At 44.8% G+C, this 18620-nt stretch overlaps 1 protein-coding gene across 6 annotated transcripts in view; it reads right to left on the reverse strand.

The window, feature by feature from the left end:
- Positions 1 to 18620, reverse strand: part of LOC149349130 (solute carrier family 15 member 1-like) — a 516652-nt gene that overhangs the window by 155526 nt on the left and 342506 nt on the right. For all 6 annotated transcript variants that reach the window (XM_089578081.1, XM_089578082.1, XM_089578083.1 and 3 more), the window contains 3 exons: positions 14848 to 14938; positions 8607 to 8684; positions 8464 to 8546 (listed from right to left, as the gene is read on the reverse strand). In XM_089578081.1, coding sequence (XP_089434207.1) covers positions 8464 to 8546; positions 8607 to 8684; positions 14848 to 14938 — 252 coding nt within the window. The remainder of the gene's footprint in view (positions 1 to 8463; positions 8547 to 8606; positions 8685 to 14847; positions 14939 to 18620) is intronic.

Consider the following 18620-nt stretch of genomic DNA (forward strand, 5'->3'; position numbering starts at 1 on the left):
CAGTAAGCTTCCCACAGCTCCCTGATTGCCTTATCTCTGGATTTCAGCAGAACAGTTGTCTGTTGGAAGTGGGGTTTGCAGCTATCGCACCTGGCGCAGTGCGCCGCCAGATTTCCAGGTGAGTTAATCTGGCGACAGTTCCGGTTGTGATCGCTTAGTCTTTCATTCAGGCATCTGCCCGTCTGGCCCACATATGCTCGGCCGCAAGATAGCGGTATCTTGTAGACCACCCCTTCACAGCACTCGACGAACCTGTTTGTGTGCCTGACGCCATAAGATTGCTCTTCTCTAGGAATGGCTTCTTCGTTCACCTTCGCGCACATTCCTTTTAATTTTCTTGGTGCGGAAAAAATTACTTGCAACTCATGCCTCTGAGCAACTTCTTTCAAGCTGTGAGAAAGAGCATGAATGTACGGAAGTACCACAGGCCTTTTGTTTTCTTGCTTTTTGCCTTTGTCCGTGCCTTTCACAGTTCTTTTGAGCACTTTTTCTGCTACTGGCGCAAGCAGAGGTTTCGGGTAACCGGCTTTTTCCAGTCTTGCTGCCTGGTTGTTCAGGCTACTTCGCATCTTGTGGCTGCAGGACTTTTTTATGACCTGCTCAAAGCAAGACATTGCCATGTTTCGCTTCATCAGCTTTGAGTGGGCCGAGTCATATGGCAGTAGGCCTTTTTCTCTGCGTGTTGCGTACTCCCACAAATGATGTTCCTACAAACGGCAACCTGCAGTTCCTCTATCTGGCTATATCTCTGGAAACCCACTTGTGTTGGGAGTACGCAACACGCAGCGAAAAAGGCCTACTGCCATATGACTCAGCCCACTCAAAGCTGATGAAGCGAAACATGGCAATGTCTTGCTTTGAGCAGGTCATAAAAAAGTCCTGCAGCCACAAGATGCGAAGTAGCCTGAACAACCAGGCAGTAAGACTGGAAAAAGCCGGTTACCCGAAACCTCTGCTTGCGCCAGTAGCAGAAAAAGTGCTCAAAAGAACTGTGAAAGGCACGGACAAAGGCAAAAAGCAAGAAAACAAAAGGCCTGTGGTACTTCCGTACATTCATGCTCTTTCCCACAGCTTGACAAAAGTTGCTCAGAGGCATGAGTTGCAAGTAGTTTCTTCCGCACCAAGAAAATTAAAAGGAATGTGCGCGAAGGTGAACGAAGAAGCCATTCCTAGAGAAGAGCAATCTTGTGGCGTCAGGCACGCAAACAGGTTCGTCGAGTGCTGTGAAGGGGTGGCCTACAAGATACCGCTATCTTGCGGCCGAGCATATGTGGGCCAGACGGGCAGATGCCTAAATGAAAGACTAAGGGAGCACAACCGCAACTGTCGCCAGATTAACTCACCTGGAAATCTGACGGCGCACTGCGCCAGGTGCGATAGCTGCAAACCCCACTTCCAACAGACAACTGTTCTGCTGAAATCCAGAGATAAGACAATCAGGGAGCTGTGGGAAGCTTACTGCATGGAATCGGGAAAAAGGGACCTGTGTAAGTGACCTCTCGGTTTTGCATTCCAAACAGGAAAGGCAACTCTTGGACCAGTGTGAACGATTGTAATCCAATCAGCTGGGACAAAATCTTTTTTGATGCTTGTTGACATGATAAAAAAATTGCTGCTTAACTCCGTTTTTTGGTGATTTATGTTATGACGTGAAGCTTATATATGTGTGTTCATCGCAATAAAACTTCAGTTGACAGTTTGCGCACGAGAGTTTGTGTCGTCCCTGTTTTGTCCCGTCTTTTCAAAAGCGCAATTATGTTTGACCATGTTAACTACCAACTAGCCCCATTAGAAACCCTCTTAATTATCTCTTAGGAAGTGCACAAACTCAAACGCCAGAAGCTGAAAACTTCTTTTAAAACAACGATGAAAATGATGAATCTCAGTTTAGTCTAGCATAAATTCTGCAATCTCAGAAACAATTCGGGAAGTATGCCTTCAACAAAGTAAGGAATTCAGGAGGCATGCTTGCATAATTTCAGTTTGTTTTCATGAGCTAGAGTATTAGCAAAATAAATACAAGCCTATGCTCATTATTCCCCTTCTAACGCAGCTGTTCGGAGACAGTGGCAGATAGAGCAACAGAATGACGGATTCTTGGCGGCACCGTTCATTGAGCAACATTATGTAGTAGCCATTACCCAAAAGGGACCTCTGACCAGTATGAACAGAAACGACTTGTCAATTGTGGTCAATTTCTTTCAGAAAAAAAATACAATTTGCAGGCACGAGCACCCACAACAACTCAAAAGAAATGGCATTGAAAACTGTTTCAGTACAGAAACTTGGTTTCCCAAACCTGCTTCACCTGTGTAGACAGCTCCATTACTATACCGTACAGAAGTGGTCCATACAGCTGCCTAGAGCGCTCGAATGCGCACTTTGTGGTGCGTTTATGACAATCGCGGCTGCGTAATCTATTTATTTATTTTACCCTCAGGGCCTTGCAGGCATTACAGAGGTGAGTGGGCAGAAAATATAGAACAAAACAATCGAGAAAAGGGAAACGGGTACATCAAAGATTAGTCCTGTGCATACAATGTTAGCTAGACAAAATACATTAGTGCAGAACAAAATCGTCAGAGTTTACACAACACCAGCCAAAGCTTTGCGAAAATTATTTACGTCAGTAATAGATACAATTTCACCAAGAAGATCGTTCCATTCCTTATAAGTACGCGGGAGAAATGAGTGTAAGAAAGAAACTGTTTTACATAATGGGATGGCAACTTTGTGGGGATGATCAATGCGGCTAGATAAGTAGTAAGGTCTATGAAATAAATTATTGTGTAGGCTGGGGGGATAATATAACTTGTGAAATAGGGTTAGCCGACAAATTTTTCGTCGCGAAGCCAATGACTGAAGACTAAGGTTAGCTTTCATTTCCGTTATGCTAGCTCCTCGGTTATAGTTAGAAAGAATGAAGCGAGCGGAGTTATTTTGAACACGTTCAAGCGAAGTAATTAAGTTGTCAAGGCTGGGATCCCAGACTGCTGGTGAGTATTCTAGCTTGGGACGTATTAATGTTTTATAAAGAACTGATTTCAAAGAAGAAGGCGCGCGAGAAAAATTACGTCGCAGATAACCTAAAGTTTTGTTAGCGTTATTGATTATGTAATCTATGTGAAGCCTCCAAGATAGGTTAGAAGTAATGTGAATTCCTAGGTATTTATAAGAATTGACGCTTTCAAGTGGAATGTCATTCAAGTAGAACACGGGAGACGGATTAGCAGAACGGGATACACGCAAGACCTTGCATTTGTTAAAGTTTAGTTCCATTAGCCGCTGATTGCACCAATTAACTATAGCCGTAAGGTCGCGCTGTAGGATGTTGATATCGTTATCGCTTTTAATCTCACGAAATATCACACAGTCGTCGGCGAATAAATGTAAGTTAGAGGACACATGAGAAGGAAGATCATTGATATAAATTAAGAACAGTAATGGTCCAAGAACGGAACCCTGTGGAACACCAGAAAGTACATTAACAAAGGGTGAGTTGTAACCATTAGCAGCGACAAATTGGGAACGGTTAGTCAGAAAGCATTCATTCCATTTGAACAAGTTATTGTCAATATTTAGGTGACGTAATTTATGAAGAAGCAAGTAATGGCAAACATTATCAAATGCTTTTGAAAAGTCTAAAAAATGCAATCAGCGACTGATGACCTGTCAAGTATATGTTGCAAGCTGTTTGTGAAAGAAATTAGTTGAGTGTCACATGAATATGATTTTCGGAAACCATGTTGTACAGAGGAGAAAAACGAATTGCTTTCGAGAAAGTTCACAAGTGTAGTGAATATGATATGCTCGAGCAGTTTGCAACATGTGCTAGTGATAGATATGGGGCGATAATTAGCAGCAGATGTCTTGCTCCCCGATTTGTGAAGTGGAACGATCTTCCCGATTTTCTATTGTTCAGGTAGTGTGCCTGTGTCCACTGACTGTTGAAATATATGTGTTAAAATAACTGAACTATAGACACAAGTATTTTTTAGGAATTTAGCATTAACGAGGTCATATCCTGGACTGGAATGATCTTTCGGAGTACTAATTAGCCGAGCAACACCGGCTGGGTCAACAGTCAGGGGAGGCATCATCGAGTAGTCATGATGATGTACATCAGGAAGACGGGTGCGGCTGTGGGATGAAAAATTGTTCACAAAAGTATCGTTTAATACAGTAGCACAGATAGTATTATCAATTCGATCACCACGCGAGTCTATCAAAGCAATAGGATTGCTGGCTGTGAGACTTATAACTCGCCAAAATTTTCTAGGATTTGTTTGTAGCATGTCCGGTAAGGTGTTAGATAAGAAGTGGTCTTTGGCATTTTTTAGGGCGGTTATGTATGTTTTGGAGGCAGCTTTGTAAGCAGCCCAGCGCGAAGTGGCTGGTGGAAGTTTTGCGGTGCGATACAGCCGTTTTTTCTTGTTTGATAATGTTTTGATATGGGCGTTGTACCATGGCGCGTGCGAGTTCGAGACGATGTTTCGTACTGGAATATATTTGTTTGTTAGACGGTCAACCTCAGCTGCAAAGATATCCCAGTTTGATTGAATGCAGCGATCATAGAAGTTTGAAAGAAAAGATTGCATGAAAACGCACAGTTCGTTATTTATTGCTGTGAAATCTGCTCTCTTATAGTCGCGTATTTTCTTTTTTGCCTGGGAAGGTTGGGGGGGGGGTGCCGCGTTGAGATGAAAAGTAATTAATGAATGATCACTAATACCTGGTAACTGAGTGATGTCGGATACATAATCAGGCCTAGTAGACAGGATAAGATCAAGAATGTTTGAGGCATTCAATGAAACTCTAGTTGGTTCAGTAATTAGCTGTGTCAGTGAAAATAGAGAGCATAAGTTAATGAACTCATCGCCTTGCACCGAGAATGGAGACAATGTGGGCATGGAATTGGTGTTCCAAAAGATGTTTGGAAAATTAAAGTCACCGAGTAGAATTATAGGAGCCGAAGGGAATGTCGTGCTGATTTTGTTAAGACAGTCATGCATTTCGTTTATAAAGGAAGGTGGGGTAGATGGGGATCGATAGCATACACCAAGCATTAATTTACGATGGTCAAGAGTTAACGACACCCAGACTATTTCAAGGCTAGTAATAATATTGACGCTTGAGGATGGAATGTTATTAGATATAGCGACTAGAACGCCACCACCACGATGAGCAAGGCGATCACATCTGTATATGGAAAATTTATCTGCGTTGTCAAAAATTTCATGGTCTTCAACGTGCGGTGAGAGCCATGTTTCTGTAAAGGCAATAATATGCGCAGAGCATGTATCAATAATAGATGATAGTGCATCATGTTTATTCTGTACGCTCCTAGCGTTGGTAAATAAGACAGAGAGTTGCGATTTGGACGGAGAATTCAGACCACCACCCCTCACGCGCCCCTACACAGAGGCCGAGGATGAAGCACCTGAGTGACTAGCGTTGCGAGCTGTGCGTTTCCGAAGTTCCTGAATGCTATCAGATATTGCGTCGTATGAGTATAACCTTTCATTCATGGACAGTTTATCGTATTTAAGCTTGAACTTTGGAGACTGGGGCTGAGATTTTGCAAAATCGATTAGCTTTTTGCGGGCGGCCCGTGTGGCAACCGAAAAATCTTCGTTTACTGTTACTTCATCGGATTTTAGCAGACTACGAAGTGAGAGCACTTTATCTCTCATTTTAAAGTTGGAAAATTTTGCAATAATGGGGCGACATTTGTCAGGAGAAGAAATGCCTAAGCGGTGGGCACGCTGAAATGAGTCCGCGGGAAATGATTCCTAAACAGCCTTAATCTGATTTGTTAGTTTTTCTTCTGTTTCGAGCCATGATTCTTCTGAATCGGGAATGCCGTAAAATATTAGGTTATCCCGTCGACACCGATCTTCTAGCTCATTGAGACGTGATTGTAACCGGCAGTTTTCAGCTTTAAGTTCTTCTACTGATGTCTGAGTCGTGGCTATTTCTTCTGATAGGTGGTCGAATAAATCTGATTTGGTTTCTAGGTCGTCTAGCCGCTTGCGAATATCGGTGATGTCTGATTGTATACTTTTTTGACCGGATTTTATGGATTTTATATCAGCAGCAAACTCAGTTTGAGACTTCGCGCTTTGCGCGGAACGGGTGTGCAGATCTTTGAGTAGCTGAAACAGAACTGTCATTTGCTCAGCAGGGTCATCAGGTAAGCTATCAAGTTCAGTCACAGCAGGTTGGCGTTTAGGAGGACCAGGATTAGATTCAACATCGCCACAGCATAACAGGAGAAACAACATCGAGAAGCACTCACATAATATTTCGCACAAAGTTCCGGGGCACGGGAACACTACTAGGCATCTGTCATCAGATTTCTTCGCATATAGTGGAAATTTTTTACACACCTGCATGTCGAAAGAGCGCTGAATCAAGACGATGCCTTGAGCTGTGTTCCCGTGCCCAGTGAAGCTTCCGTTGATGGGGGGGCCGCTTAAGTAGCTGACGGGTAGTGATGCCGTTGCCGATGATGCCGGACGAAAATCGTCGAGTTGTACCGGGGGAAGGTCACAGTAGGAAGGGAGCGTGAAGCTGTGATCAGCGGGTTGAGGGCTTGGTACCGAAAACGACGCCCAGGACACTGGCTGGTGGTACTGCGCAGCTGATAGCAGCGATGCGAGTAAAGCCAGGAAAGCCTGCATGTCGAAAGAGCGCTGAATCAAGACGATGCCTTGAGCTGTGTTCCCGTGCCCAGTGAAGCTTCCGTTGACGGGGGGGGCGCTTAAGTAGCTGACGGGTAGTGATGCCGTTGCCGATGATGCCGGACGAAAATCGTCGAGTTGTACCGGGGGAAGGTCACAGTAGGAAGGGAGCGTGAAGCCGTGATCAGCGGGTTGAGGGCTTGGTACCGAAAACGACGCCCAGGACACTGGCTGGTGGTACTGCGCAGCTGATAGCTGCGATGCGAGTAAAGCCAGGAAAGCCTGCATGTCGAAAGAGCGCTGAATCAAGACGATGCCTTGAGCTGTGTTCCCGTGCCCAGTGAAGCTTCCGTTGACGGGGGGGCCGCTCCTGTTAACAACCGAACATACCTGTTAAAAGCGTGAGAAGTTAAACACAATCAATGTGCATGCATTGTAGGGTATTGTTACGAGCTTTAAGGCACTGACGAAAGTGTACTCCCCGGTGCACCGTCGCGCGCTCTAGACAGGCGTGTGGACGACGACCTGCAGCGGCCCACATTGCAGACAGGCCTATAAAACACTTCATGCCTCCACAGGCCTCAGAGTTCTGCTAATGGCATGGAAATTTCATGAACGCCGATCGGGAGTAAAAATGTATTTAAAAAAAGCTACATCGCCCATGAATATAGAGTTTAAAAGTCATTTGCATAGGGAGCATTTTACGCCCCAAAACGACGCAAAAGTCATGGTTACTCCTCTTAAATGAAAATTAACCCCCCTCCCTCCCCCCCCCCAAAAAAAAAATACGGAGGGGTTTCAATACACATGAATTTTATTAAACTTTCGACTCAACTTAAGTGCATGCCGTGGCTGAATAGGAATTAGAATTGGGCACCGTAGGCAGCGAAACATGCCACCAACATACCTTGCTTTTATACTGAACCGTCTGCGCGCCTCATGAACTCAGTTTCGGTTTTGTGCCAAGAAAGGCGCCAATGCTGCAAGGCTTTCTAGAACGATTCTTTTTTCCAAAACTGATATACATTCTTTTGTCCGTGCCTATGAACTCACCCTTGGTCCTAACCAGCAGACTTCGACAATTTCAAACACAATGAGCAATTTTAGTTATTTAGATAATTTATGTAGCTTCCATAATTACTGACGTCCGCTCCGGCGAGCAGTTTGTTCCAAAAATGATGTCGGCGACCCTACACAGAATAATTGTTGAGAGTGTCGCTGCACCGCCCTGAAATTTTTGATGTACTGCTTGCGCTTAAGATTTACAAATGGAATAATGAACAATACAAATTTTCTTCCTCGGAATGTTTTCCAAATTAAAAACACTCTTGCGCACAGGACATGCAAAGTTAATACTTGCAGTGTTTTCCCCCGTTAGCTTGCGGGAAATTAATGTTACAACGAAAACGACCTCAAGTAACAAATTATTGCGTGAACCACACCTATCGAAAATATCTGAAGCTTACCAGGGTAATTTCCTTTACCGGCGAGACACTTTATTTCCTTTTTAGTTATGTAATATTTTGTTCTTTTTTATGGCATACGACCAGGCAACTTTGTTGATTTCTAGTCGAGGAGAAGTGCCTTTTTATTTTTCTCCGGCCCACTGAGTGCCTTAATTCGAGGGCCAAGCGGGAAACAATAGCACGGGAAACCCATTCTTGCTGCTCTCGCACACGTTCCAGACCAGTGCTGGCAAACTGGCCACCTGGCATCGTGGCACGCGCTTTCACCCTGCCAGCACTGCACTGTGAGAGATGCACAATGGGCAGCCACTCACCCATATGCACTGCAGGACTCTGATGACGACGTTTCCCGCCGGAGGCACGATGCGGTAGAGCGGCTTGCCAATCATGAAGAGCACTGCGCAGAGCAGCCGCCGTTGTCGTACGGGCGACGCTGTGCACGGCTGTGATCACTTACCCAGGGCCAGCACCATGAGCGCCGCGGGCACTCCGAAGGCCAGCGGGAAGCAGAACATCTGTCCCAGGCAGCGCTGCACTGCGTGCCCACCAACCGGGGTGAAATAAAGGCAGACAAATTAACTTCCGAAGGTGGGCGTATTTCTGCAGGTGCTCCACCGGCTTTCAATGCAGCCCACCACGTGGACTGCATTCGCCTCTCTGTCGAACGCACAAACACAACGCATGGAAGTAATACCTAATACAAATACTGCAACCAGAGTAATTCGTTTGGTTTATCTGTCTGCGCTGCCGTTGCCTTGTCACTGCGCCCAGCTCACTGAAAAGACAAGTGTGTACCTTGAAGAGCAGCTTACACCGCTCCGGTGGCCAGCAACCGACTGCCCTCTCAAAGAACTCGGTCCCTTCAGTGCTTCGTTATTCATTCTGGCAGAGTCGACATGCTCGGGGGGCCAGAAAGGCTGCATCGCGAACACCAACGCCAACACTAATGCCATCATGTCACGGGAGTGGTGCAATTCGGCGAGAAAAGCAGCTCTCTGATTTGCCCGGCATATGAAAATGGCGTCAAGGCGGCCGCGTGTGATCGAGTAAGCGAACCGAGCACTTCATTTGCGATTTTCTTAGCAGCGTTTTCGCTCGAACACGGTAGTGCATCGAAACGCAAACTGTAAATTCTGAGTAGCTTCTTGCTACATTTAGTGTAACATCAACCCCCATAATGCAACATGCATAAACCTGCTGCTCGGAATCTGCGAACGCAACTTTCTTCATATCGCCACATATTATCGGCAGACAGCCTAATAGAAAAGTAGCACCGATTATAAAAGTGAAAGTATTAACAGAACATGCAGTTCGTCACTTTCCTGGGCACGTGTCTCTCGTGCGAAGCCACAGCGGTTTCACGAGTGAAGCAGTTATCAGCATCGTCTTTCGACCATTGTGGCGTGCGCTATCTTCCTTGTACGGATAGCGATGTCACTCCAATCAACGACTCGCTAGCGACATCGTCACCGGCAGTCCTGTCAGGGTACTACAAAAGCACCAAGGATCCGGCTTCCGCCTTCAATGCACACGGGGTAGCGGCGACAATCGCTTTTTTAGCAAGCGATCGGACAATCTTTGCTTACTGCTTACGCCGTGTCCAAGTGTGTTATTACAATGTTTTTATTGATATGTGCTAGTGGCGAAAACGTTAGGGGTTTGTGGCGATGTTAAGGTCACTCCAGGGCCTCCCAATGATCCCAACACACAGTATAACGAACTGCTTGCAGCAATCAGCAACCTATCAACCAAATTTGACGCGAAACATTCCGAAGTTATAGGTGTACTATGTGATCTTAAAGAAAAACAAGAGGCGCTCGTTCAAACCGTGCCTGATTTAACAACCACACTTACCAAGGTAGACAAGCAAGCAGTCACAAATGGGAATAGTGTCCTTACTTCCCGCCTTGATGATCTCGAGGATCGATCACGAAGAGATAACCTGCTCTTTTACGTAGTCTTCTCATAATGCCACCGAGACTTGAGCTGAGTCGGAAACCCGAGTTCGGGACATGCTGTCAACGTATCTCAATATTTCCCTTCCACACACAGCTATATCTCGAGCGCACTGTCTGGGAGCGTTTTCTGGGAGTAAGACATGCCCCATAATTGTCATGTTCCCGAAATTTAAGATTAAAGAAAGCATCTTTTACAGAGTGCTAAAACTTCAAAAGGCTGCAGTGTGTCTGTGGGTGAGGACGTCTGCAAAAGTACTAGGCACGTGCGAAAGAAACGTATTGGCTTTGGGAACGCTAGCGAGCAAAATTTCATATCTTGCTAAAACAAACTTATTTAACACAAGAACCTACGCCTACTGCGGAGCCACTGATAGCTTCTGCGAAATCTACCCTCCTCCTCATGCACCAGCGTCCGATACTGGGTCTGCGGTTGCCTAGCAAAACAATTATTCATAGCTATCAGCTGTGCGCCAAAGAGCTCAAAATTTCTCAATTCGTTTCAGTAATGCAAGAAGTGTACTCAACAAACACGTATTTCTGTCGTCTGCCATTGATTCCTGTTCCGCTGATATTATTATAATCACGGAAACATGACATTCAGCAATAATAAAAAGCAGTGAAATACTGGATTGTGAAAGCACTTAAAGCTTATACTGACATGTTCGCGACGTTCTATCGGGAGGAGGAGTTCTTATCGCTGTCAAAGATGTACTCGTGTCACACATCATTCCCCTTGTATCAACACTAGAACTTGTGTGTATACGAGTGGTCATTGCCAACCGCGAGTTTATTTTCTGTGCCTGTTATCGACCGCCTGCCGCTTTTATTTCGTTTTGTCATGAACTTCATGATTTAATTAATAACATTGTATTTAGATACCCTACTTCATCCTTGTTTTTTAACAGGGGAGTTCAATTTTCCGAATGTTGTTTTGTTGAATGATTCCGTTACTGTGCAACAGAGTTGTTCGCAATTTTCAGAATGTTTAAACGTGTGCCACGATTTTAACCTTATTTAACTTGTACACTTCACCAAGCGTACTACACAGACTTCTCGCAACACCTTAGATCTTATTCTTACCACTGCACCCAACTTGGTCTCACCTCTAACGTTCTTGCTCGGAATTAGTGACCATATAATGATCCACTTTACTCTTATGCGCATGTCCTCACTAAAACAAGCTCAGAAATTATAGCAGATTACAATAAAGCTGATCTTTCGTCCACAGCCGCCAAATTTGAGCCTTTCATTTCAGACTACCTCGTGAACTTTTAACAAAAACAACAGATGAAAACTTGTTGCTGTATGAAAACAAACTTATTTCGTTAACTGAACGTTACATACCTAAATTAACCTTCTAATCTCCGTTCACCGTGGTTCAACAATTCGCTAAAGCGCCTGCACAACAAAAAAAGAAACGGCTGTTTCGTCGTGCTAAAACTCGCCGACGAATTTTGCACCGCATCCCCGACGAATTTTGTTTAGCATGCTGAAGCAAAAACGCATTTTCGAATAACATCCTCCCAACGTTTCTGGCTTCTTGCCCTCGAAAGTTTTGGTCTGTTGTTACAGGTACTAAAAAGAATGTTCTGTAGTTAATTCAGTCTGATGTACCAGTTCCGCGTCACGAGTGCTTCGAAATCTTGAATTATACATTCTCATCATTTTTTAAGCAATCATTATCTAAAGCTGTACCATTATTATCATTCACAGGTTAGAAGGATCAGGGTTCGGTATAGTGGGTAGTCATCATGAGGTTGTTCTATGAATACCATCATTTTTGACTGGGTTGGCTCTGGCAAACTTAGCAATCTAAAAATTTCTTTGTCCTGTGGTCCCGACTACACTAAATAAAAAATGTTAAAGTGTACCTGATTGTTTTCAAGCGTTATTTTATCACAAAAATTTTACCAGTCTTTAAAGCTCTCTACCCTGCCCGGAAGGAGGGAAAGGTGGTTCTGGTTCATAAATCAGGTGACACGCATTCCTCCTATCATTGCCGATAAATTTTATTAGCATGCGTTCAAAGTAAAATTCTAGAGCACATAATTTACTCTCATCTTATTGATATCCACGAGACCTATTTCTCTAACACTCAGCATGGTTTTAGAAAAATCTTTTCCTGCGAAACTCAGCTCCTTTCTTTTGCTAACGACTTGTTCATTAACATTAATGCAGATCAACAACTTGATACCGACTGTGCATTTCTGGACTTCTCGCCAGCTATCGATTCTGTTTCTCATAGTTTACTGATTTTCAAACTTTCCCTTCTTATTATTGACCCAAAAGTATTCGCATAGATTAAAGAGTTTCTCTCTAACAGGACGCAGTATGTAACCGCTAGTGAATATATGTACAGACCTTGCTCCGTTACCTCCGGCGTACCCCAAGGATCGGTACTGGATCCCCTACCTCTTCTCATGTAAGTACGTTAATGGTCTCCCTGGCTGCATCTCTAATTCTAACATTAGGCTGCTCGCGCGTGATTGCGTCATCTACCACAAAATAACTAACCCCAATGCTTCCGCTAAGCTTCAAGCTGATCTCGACAGTATATCCAATTGGTTTAGCAAATTGTTAATGCAGCCTAACACTAACAAATGCAAGTGTATGCGTGCTTCCTTCCGGTCTACCCCTCTTAATATGCCCTCATATTCTATTAATGGTACTGTCTTGTCGGTTGTTACCTCCTATAAGTAGCTAGGCCTAAATATTACTAGCAATCTTTCCTGGAACATGCATACTATTTATATCACTAACAAAGCTAACCGAACTTTAGGCTATCTAAGACGCAACTTTACGTCAGCACCCACCTCACTAAAATTTACTCTATACATGCAAAACACTCCTCCATCCAAAATTTGAATATGCCTGCGCTCTTTTCTAGAGATAAAAGAATTTATGTGAATCAGTTTTATTGCAGGTGCCCGATACTAGATTGCAATATATTAGATGACAGTGAACCAGAGCAAAATATAATTGTTTTCTAACCTGCTGTGGCAGAAGGTGTCTTATAGAATAAAGCGCACATAAAGATCCGGCCATTTTCAATCTCATGTTATTCACGTGATCGGTCCACCCTAGATCAATGCAGAAATACCCTAAACCGAGCGCTATGCACTACTTCAATTCCTAAGTTATTAAACTGAAGCGAGAGGTCGTGATCTACCGGCTTATTTTTGGGTGGAAAAGCATGAATTTAGTTTTGTTAACACTCAATTCAAGTTGATTCACAGAGAGCCAGATCATTAACTCCTTCATCCTGACATTTGATTGCTGTTCAAGTGTTTGTAGGTTAGTCCCTGAAAAAAAAACACAATTGTTTCATAGGCATGCAACACATCATTAGAAGCTAAAGGAATGCTAACAATGTCATTGATATATACAATGAACAAAAGGGGCCCTAGAATAGAACCCTGGGGGACGCCAGAGTTTACTTAACCAAATTCAGATTTTGTCATGTATTTTTGTGTATTGCCTCCGTATATTAAATAACTGTCAAATAGTGTATCGGCAATTCCACGAATTCTGTATATCTCTCATTTTTTAATTAATATTAAATGCTTAACCCAATCAAAAGCGTTGCAAAAATCTAGAAACATTCCAACACTGTAAAGCCTGTTTTCAAAATTCTGAATTAAACAATTTTTCATGTCTAGTATGCTGTTTAGGTTGATTTACCTAGCTGATAGCCACACTGCACCTCACAAATTAATTTTTAGCTCGATGAAAGCTATTTACTCGCTTGAAAAGTATACGCTCAGCTACTTTCAAAAACAATGGCAGCACTGAAATGGGGCGATAATTATTCGGGTCATTTTTGTTTCCTCCTTTGAAGAGCACTGTAACACGTGCAACTTTGAGTTTGTCAGGAAAAACTCCTGCGAGCAACATTCTATCACAGATATGTGCAAGATGGCCACCGATACTACTAACAACACATTTAATTGGAAATACGGCTATTTCGTCATCACCAGGTGAACAAGTGTTCCTAAGAGCATTTATGATACATTCGACTTCGTTTATTGAAGTAGGCGCGAAAAATATATGGAATGATTACTTCTGAAAAGCATGCATGAGTCTACCGTTCTCGTTGCATAAGAAGAACAGCCCTGTGATGACCTCTAGCTACTATGAAATGATCGTTCAGTTCTATATTGAAGTGAAACCCCCGTGCAATTAATTCCGTTAATTCGTAGTTCCCAGGGAAGATCCTTTTTCTATTCCATATGATTGCATAGTGGTACTTGTACTAATTCTTACTAATTCGTACTATTCTTCCTTTTTGCCAAGCACAGCTACTGAATGAAAACGGCTTCCCGCCCACAGTCTCCATTTGTAATGCCTTTCACTTCAAGATCGCGGTTGAAAGTGCCTTATAGTTTTTTTTTCTGCAACTAATGTAACACCACGGTTTTCTGTAGTGCCTACGGGCATTGAAAGTATTCATAATAAATAAATAGTTCGCGTTCATTGTCTAGTCATGCATCCGGTGCCGCGTATTCCCTTCTGTCTAGCTCATAGTGTTATCAGCATGTTTGAGTGTTGTCTGTCCATCTTTTGGGGTGACCATCTTTTGTCTGTCCATCTTTTGATGTAATAGAGCTCCTTCGCACAAAATTTACTTCTAAGCGGTCTGACTAAGCAAGCTAAGGCAGCCGGAGCTAGAAACACTGCCACCGTTTAAACATGCAGTCTGCTCGGCCAGGTGTGGCACCCACTGAGAAGGGCAGAACCCACCTCTCAGTATCGGCGTGATGAACGTCGACAGTAGGCTCCCAGCGTTGATGGACAGGTAGAAGAGTGAGAAGAACTGTTCCAGCTGCCTCTCCTGCAAACATGACCCGTCGCACTCGGTTACAAAAGCCGCGCTCTGCTGCTTGAGATCGCAGCAACTGACTTGTGCTCCCCAGCCGCGAAGTGCAGCGAGAGCAAAGAGGAAGAAGTAGCGATCAGCCCTTGTGTCCGCCCTGTCCAATGTGTTCCTATGTATACACGCAGCGCAGCTCAATCTGCATGCTCTCTGTGTATTGGGCTGAGAGGCTGTGAGAACCGCAAACAATGAACCACCACGAGAACTCACACTTAAAGAAAAATTAGTCCTGGTGCGGGGTTTCTCTTTGGTACCAATGCCTCTTGGGGCAGTCGCTCTATCAACCAAGCTAATCAGGTAGACTAGCAGAAAGCAGCTCCACTGGCCGTGCCGGTTAGGTCAGTTTGCAAAGCGACTGCGCCGGAAAGCTAGGCGACGGTGCCGAGTTAGAGCCCTGGACGAGGACGCGTCTGTATAAGAGAGCTTTCCTTTGTACCCGTATTGCTGCCTTTTGGTGGATGCTGAGGAGCAATCTTCTTCACCATCAGCCAGACTACAGCCACTGCGGGATTGTCTCCCCAAGTAGCCCGTTTATGTGCCACCTGCAGCCACCTTGTCCCCGTAAACTTCTTAATCACCTCCGCCCACCTAACTTTCGGCCGTCCACTGCTACGCTGGCCGCCTGTTGGTACCCAGCTCGTTACCGTTAACGACCATCGGTCATCTCGCCTTCGCAATGCATGCCCTGCCCAAGCCCATTTCTTCCTCTTGATTTCGACTAGGATGTCATTAACCCATGTTTGATCCCTGACCCACTCTGCCCTCTTCCTGCCTCTTAACGTTACACCTACCATTTTCCTTTCGATAGCTCGCTGCGTTGTCGTCAACTTAAGAGCAACCCTTTTCGTTAACCCCTTCGTTTTTTGTCCATAGGTAAGTACCAGTAAGATACAGCTTTATATTCTTTTTCCTTAAGAGATATTGGTAAACGGCCACTCATGACCTGAGAGAACCTACCAGATGCGCTCTACCCTAATTTTATTCTTCTAGTTATTTCACTCTCGTGATCAAGACCTGCAGTAACTAGCTGCCCTAAGACGAGGTATTCCCTTATCACTTCTAGCGCCTCTCCCCCAATCGGAAACTTCTGTTTCTTCCTCGACTGATGAACATTACTTTAGTTGTTTGTGTATATCAATTTCAGAGCACAGCTCTCAGGCACCCGTTCCTTCGTTGAGCGCCGTCCCTCGGCGTCGGCGTAACCGAGCGAGCGAGCGCTACCTTAAAAAAAGAATAAAGACAGAGCGGACGCAGAGATCAGCCGAGGAGAAAAGGCTGCGATAGAAAAGAAAGCGTGAGGACGAGGGTGCAGCGGAAGCATGAGGAAGAAAGCAGAGGCGGAGTCGGCTGCGGCAGCAGCCCTCGGCGCGAACTGCATAGTTGCCAACCATACCATTGTAGCGCCATCTGTTGCTGCGCTCATGCACCTTTACACTTTCGCTCTCTACATAGCACATGGTGCCGATTTTTAATAAAAGCTAAAGAGCTGCGTTGAAGTTTCGCATCAGGGAGTATCGTAATCGTCGGTACATTTTTTTAGACCCACCGTTCTGCTCTGCCTGTCCAACTCATTGATCATGCTCAGCAATTCATCCCCAGAGTCACTTAGCCAGGCAATGTCATCAGCGAATCGCAGATCACTGAGGTACTCTCCATTAACTCTTATCCCCGACAGTTCCCAATTCAGGCCTCCGCATTCTTCCTGTGAACAGTCGAATAGCATTGGCAAGTTCGTGTCTTCCTGGCTGGCACCCTTCCTTATTGGAATTGTATTGCTGATTTTATGGTTGAGTATGGTGACTGTGCTGGAGTGTGTATGCGCAATGCCTTAAGAACGCGAGTGAATCGGAAGCTTGGAACAATGCTAAAAGTAACGTAACAAATGAGAAAGTGGACGTCAAGAAGTTGAAAAAATACAGACTGATCAGGTTACTGTCCGCTGGTTACAAAGTATTCACAGAGGTAATTCCTAACAGTCCGGACAACCTTAGACTTGTATCAACCAAATGACCAGGCAGGCTTTCGTAAAGGCTCCTCCACAACAGACCATTCACACTATCATTTAGGCGACAGAGTAGTGCGCAGAAGATAACCAACCCTTATATATAGCCTTCGGAGATTACAAGAATTCATTGGGCTCAGTCGTGGTCATGCAGGCAATACGTAATCGGGACGTAGATATTGTTCCCTTGTTGCAAATTTACTCCAACATGGCGGATTACTCTATAACACATTCGAAGAGTCCTCTGCGGAGGCCGAAATACGAGCAACCCCGAGGCTGTCTTTAACGTGCACTGACAGCAGCAGACGGGCGCAGCAACAGACGGGCATATTCTAGGGCTTGTTGGTTCATATTTGAAAGGTAAAAACGTAGCGCAAAGAGACAAGGACACAGAAAGACAGACAACACACGGCGCTAGCGCCGTGTGTTGTCTGTCTTTTTTTGTCCTTGTATCTTTGCGCTACGTTTTTACCTTTCAAACAGACGGGCGTTTTCACCGCCATCAAAATGCACCCATGATGCGATAATGGGTAAATCAGAAGACTCAGTTCAAGGTCATCTTTCCGCAAAATCCGTTCAGAAAATGTGTCATAGAATAAAAATAAGACAATTGGGGTCCAGGCGGGAATCGAACACGGGCCGCCGGCGTGCCAGACGCGGAAGCTGCCACTCTGCCACGACACTTAGACGTGTGAAACTAAATGATGGCGCGTCCAGTGCATGCACAGTTCTTAAGAACATATCTTGGAGACTTGTGCTGAGGCCTACATGAGTAATTATGAGATTGTTAATTACAGATGTCGCAATCAAGCGAGTACGAAATTGTCTCCGTTTCCAATAAATTTCCTCCGCGCTTGGGTGCAGTCGTAGCTCCATTATGCGGCACCCACTGAAAAACGCCTCACAATGTACAGCGCTGAACCAGCAGCTGGCTCAGGTGGCGGACCGCGCACACCCTTCGCATTTCCGCACGTAAGGAGACTTAAGTGCAACTCGTAAATTTTTTCGCTACATTTTTCAAAAAAAAAGAATTATTCAAAAAGCCACGAAACACTCGAGTATTGTCCACAAATGCATGCAGAAACCCTCAGACATAATTATCCAATTAAAGAAATAGCTTCCTTATTCCGCTGAATTATCCGCCAATGGCCTTGGATTGTTGAACTCCAGCGTACGTGCCGACTCCACTCGGGTGAGGACCCGCAGTGGTGGGATTTCCGAGAACTTGTCAATTGCTGTTACAGCGCACACTAGCGCTTACTCGTTCTTGGATCGAACACTTTGCTGTTTGCGGGTGAGCCCGACGGTTCCCTGACGGCCGCGAAACAATTCGCGACAAAACTTTGCAACATCGCAGTGGATCCTGATCATCTGAAGAATTGTCGTGGAAAATGATACGCATTTCGACCACTTATATCAGTTACATCACGATCGCGTACTCCTCCTTAGACCGCTATGTTCGCACAATGGTCTATGATTTCTGCCCCGAAATAACAGAAGGCTCCCTCAGCTGAAAGTTACGCTGCCCTTGCGGTTTCCGAACGACGACGCGATTTTTACAGCGAATTCGCGACCGGGTCAGGCTGCAGTACATGCTGCTAACGACCATCCGGGATTTGGAGCCGCCACGCTTGCCGA

Source organism: Amblyomma mixtum, chromosome 3, assembly GCF_055824585.1.
Source record: "Amblyomma mixtum isolate Tamu chromosome 3, ASM5582458v1, whole genome shotgun sequence".
NCBI classification, from domain to species: Eukaryota; Metazoa; Arthropoda; class Arachnida; order Ixodida; family Ixodidae; genus Amblyomma; species Amblyomma mixtum.